The sequence below is a fragment of the Phaethon lepturus genome, unplaced genomic scaffold, assembly GCF_000687285.1.
Source record: "Phaethon lepturus isolate BGI_N335 unplaced genomic scaffold, ASM68728v1 scaffold13021, whole genome shotgun sequence".
NCBI lineage: Eukaryota > Metazoa > Chordata > Aves > Phaethontiformes > Phaethontidae > Phaethon > Phaethon lepturus.
The window spans coordinates 26,821-28,717 of record NW_010517115.1 but is presented as its reverse complement, the minus strand read 5'-3'; the positions used below and the strand labels follow the sequence as shown (position 1 = coordinate 28,717).

At 47.3% G+C, this 1,897-nt stretch overlaps 1 protein-coding gene across 1 annotated transcript in view; it reads left to right on the top strand.

Annotated features, from left to right (window-relative positions):
• Nucleotides 1–239: 239 nt before the first annotated feature.
• Nucleotides 240–1,897, top strand: part of LOC104627895 (adipolin-like) — a gene marked incomplete at its 5' end in the record, with an annotated part of 5,803 nt that continues 4,145 nt past the window's right edge. The window contains 2 exons of the mRNA XM_010296291.1: nt 240–348; nt 878–968. Coding sequence (XP_010294593.1) covers nt 240–348; nt 878–968 — 200 coding nt within the window. The remainder of the gene's footprint in view (nt 349–877; nt 969–1,897) is intronic.

The window sequence follows — 1,897 nt, the reverse complement described above, 5'->3', positions numbered from 1 at the left end:
CTACCAAAACTTCGCCACGCAAACCCAACACAGCTTTGTTCTCACGCACGTAAGCTTGTTCTCTGTCGTGGCCAGAAGTAATTGTTGAGAGTGTCGGGGACTTGTTCCTACCAAAACTTCGCCACGCAAACCCAACACAGCTTTGTTCTCACGCACGTAAGCTTGTTCTCTGTCGTGGCCAGAAGTAATTGTTGAGAGTGTCGGGGACTTGTTCAGGGTCTGCTCTTCTTATCTTACAGCCTCTTGCCAAGGGAGCTTTTCTCCGGGGGACGGGATTGAATCTGGCAACAGGACGTTTCACAGCACCTGTGTCTGGCATCTACCAGTTTTCAGCCAATGTCCACATTGGTGAGTGTTGTCCACGGAAGCCTTTTCTGTACTTCTTGAGAGATGAAGGAAGGAGTCCTTGAGAACTCTCTGGGTCCTGTCTGATCTGAAGCACGTGCAGGCCTCTGCAGTGAGCTCTCCCCTCGGGACCATGACCCAACACCCTGTCCTTAGAGCCGGGAACCTTCATAGACTGACAGTCACAGCAGGCTGCTCCACGCAAACTAAACAAGTCTACACTCCTTATGGAGGATGAGTTTAGGGACCAAATATATTCATGTGCAGAAGTTATGGCTTCCATAAAAGACTTCAGAAGAAATGAAATGATTATGTAGAACTGCATCAAGGCAGTTTTGACTGTGTTTTGTCCCCAGGGCATTCGTTCAATGGTTTTAATCATTCAGTGATGAAGTATTTTGTAATCCAACACTAGAATGCTGCGTTGCTAAGAAGCCACAAGGTTACTGGTGTCTCTGTTAAGCCAAACATCAGCAACTGATGGTCTGCTATGTTGCCAAAGTCCTTATATTTCTTCCCCTGCTTTCCCCAGACCACAGTGAGTTGAAGAGTAAAGTCCAACTCCGAGCCAGAGATAACGTCCGAGTGTTGATCTGCATTGAATCTCTGTGCCACCGATACACGTGAGTTGCCGCAATGCTGTCTTGGCTATTATTTTTCTCAGATGGGCCAATGTTACAACCAACTGTGGAAATCAGATTCACCAACAGTGAATTTTATATGATAAATGCTTGTAGAACATTTCTGAAGAGAGAAATTCCATCTGGCCCTTAGGTTTTATGGATTTTTATTCTGATTTTTAACCTTTCAGTGCCAATTACTCCAAATAGAAAAATATTGTGTGTGTTGGGAGAAGTGTCTCAGAGAGAAGTTGGCTGAAACTGGATGCAGCTAAAGGTGCTGAATGCTCAGCTGTCATTATAAATGCCCAGAGTGAGAGAAACACTTTAATTTTGTGCCAGAGGTCGGTAGCTCAATTTTTATAATTTCAGCTGCATCCTGAATGGATCATAGCTTTTCATGCACGTTGCCATGGAAGTATTGGAGTGATGAGGAGAATTGAATAGGTGGAAAATAGAGGTGAATGGGTCTGGAGGCAGAAAGTGCAGGGCTTGCATACAGATATATAATACCTTCTCACAGCCCTCAGCTGCCTGTGGAGCTTGCTCAAATAACCGTGCTGAATATTCCCCTGCTGAGATACATCAGCTCAAGTCTGCTAAAGAAACGCTTTTGTTAGGCCGTGGCAACCTCGGGTGTTTCTCCCTACGCAATGGGCCATGGCTTCAGCATGTTGGCTGCTCTTGTTCGCTGTACTTCTGTCTCCCTTTCAGCCGCAGCACGTAGGTGCCCTGTGTCTCGGAGAAGGCCAGCTTGCCCAGGAGGAGTTTGGAAAGCTTTGCTTGGATGAGGGGGCTGGGGAACCCCCGGGCTGGGCTAAAATGCACCCAGTAGATGGCAATGCTGCTCGCACGGAGTGGCCACCACCTCTGCTTGCGGTTTGGCCGTTGTCAAGGCAGGAGAAATGCCTGTACAGGGCTGTGCAGATCTG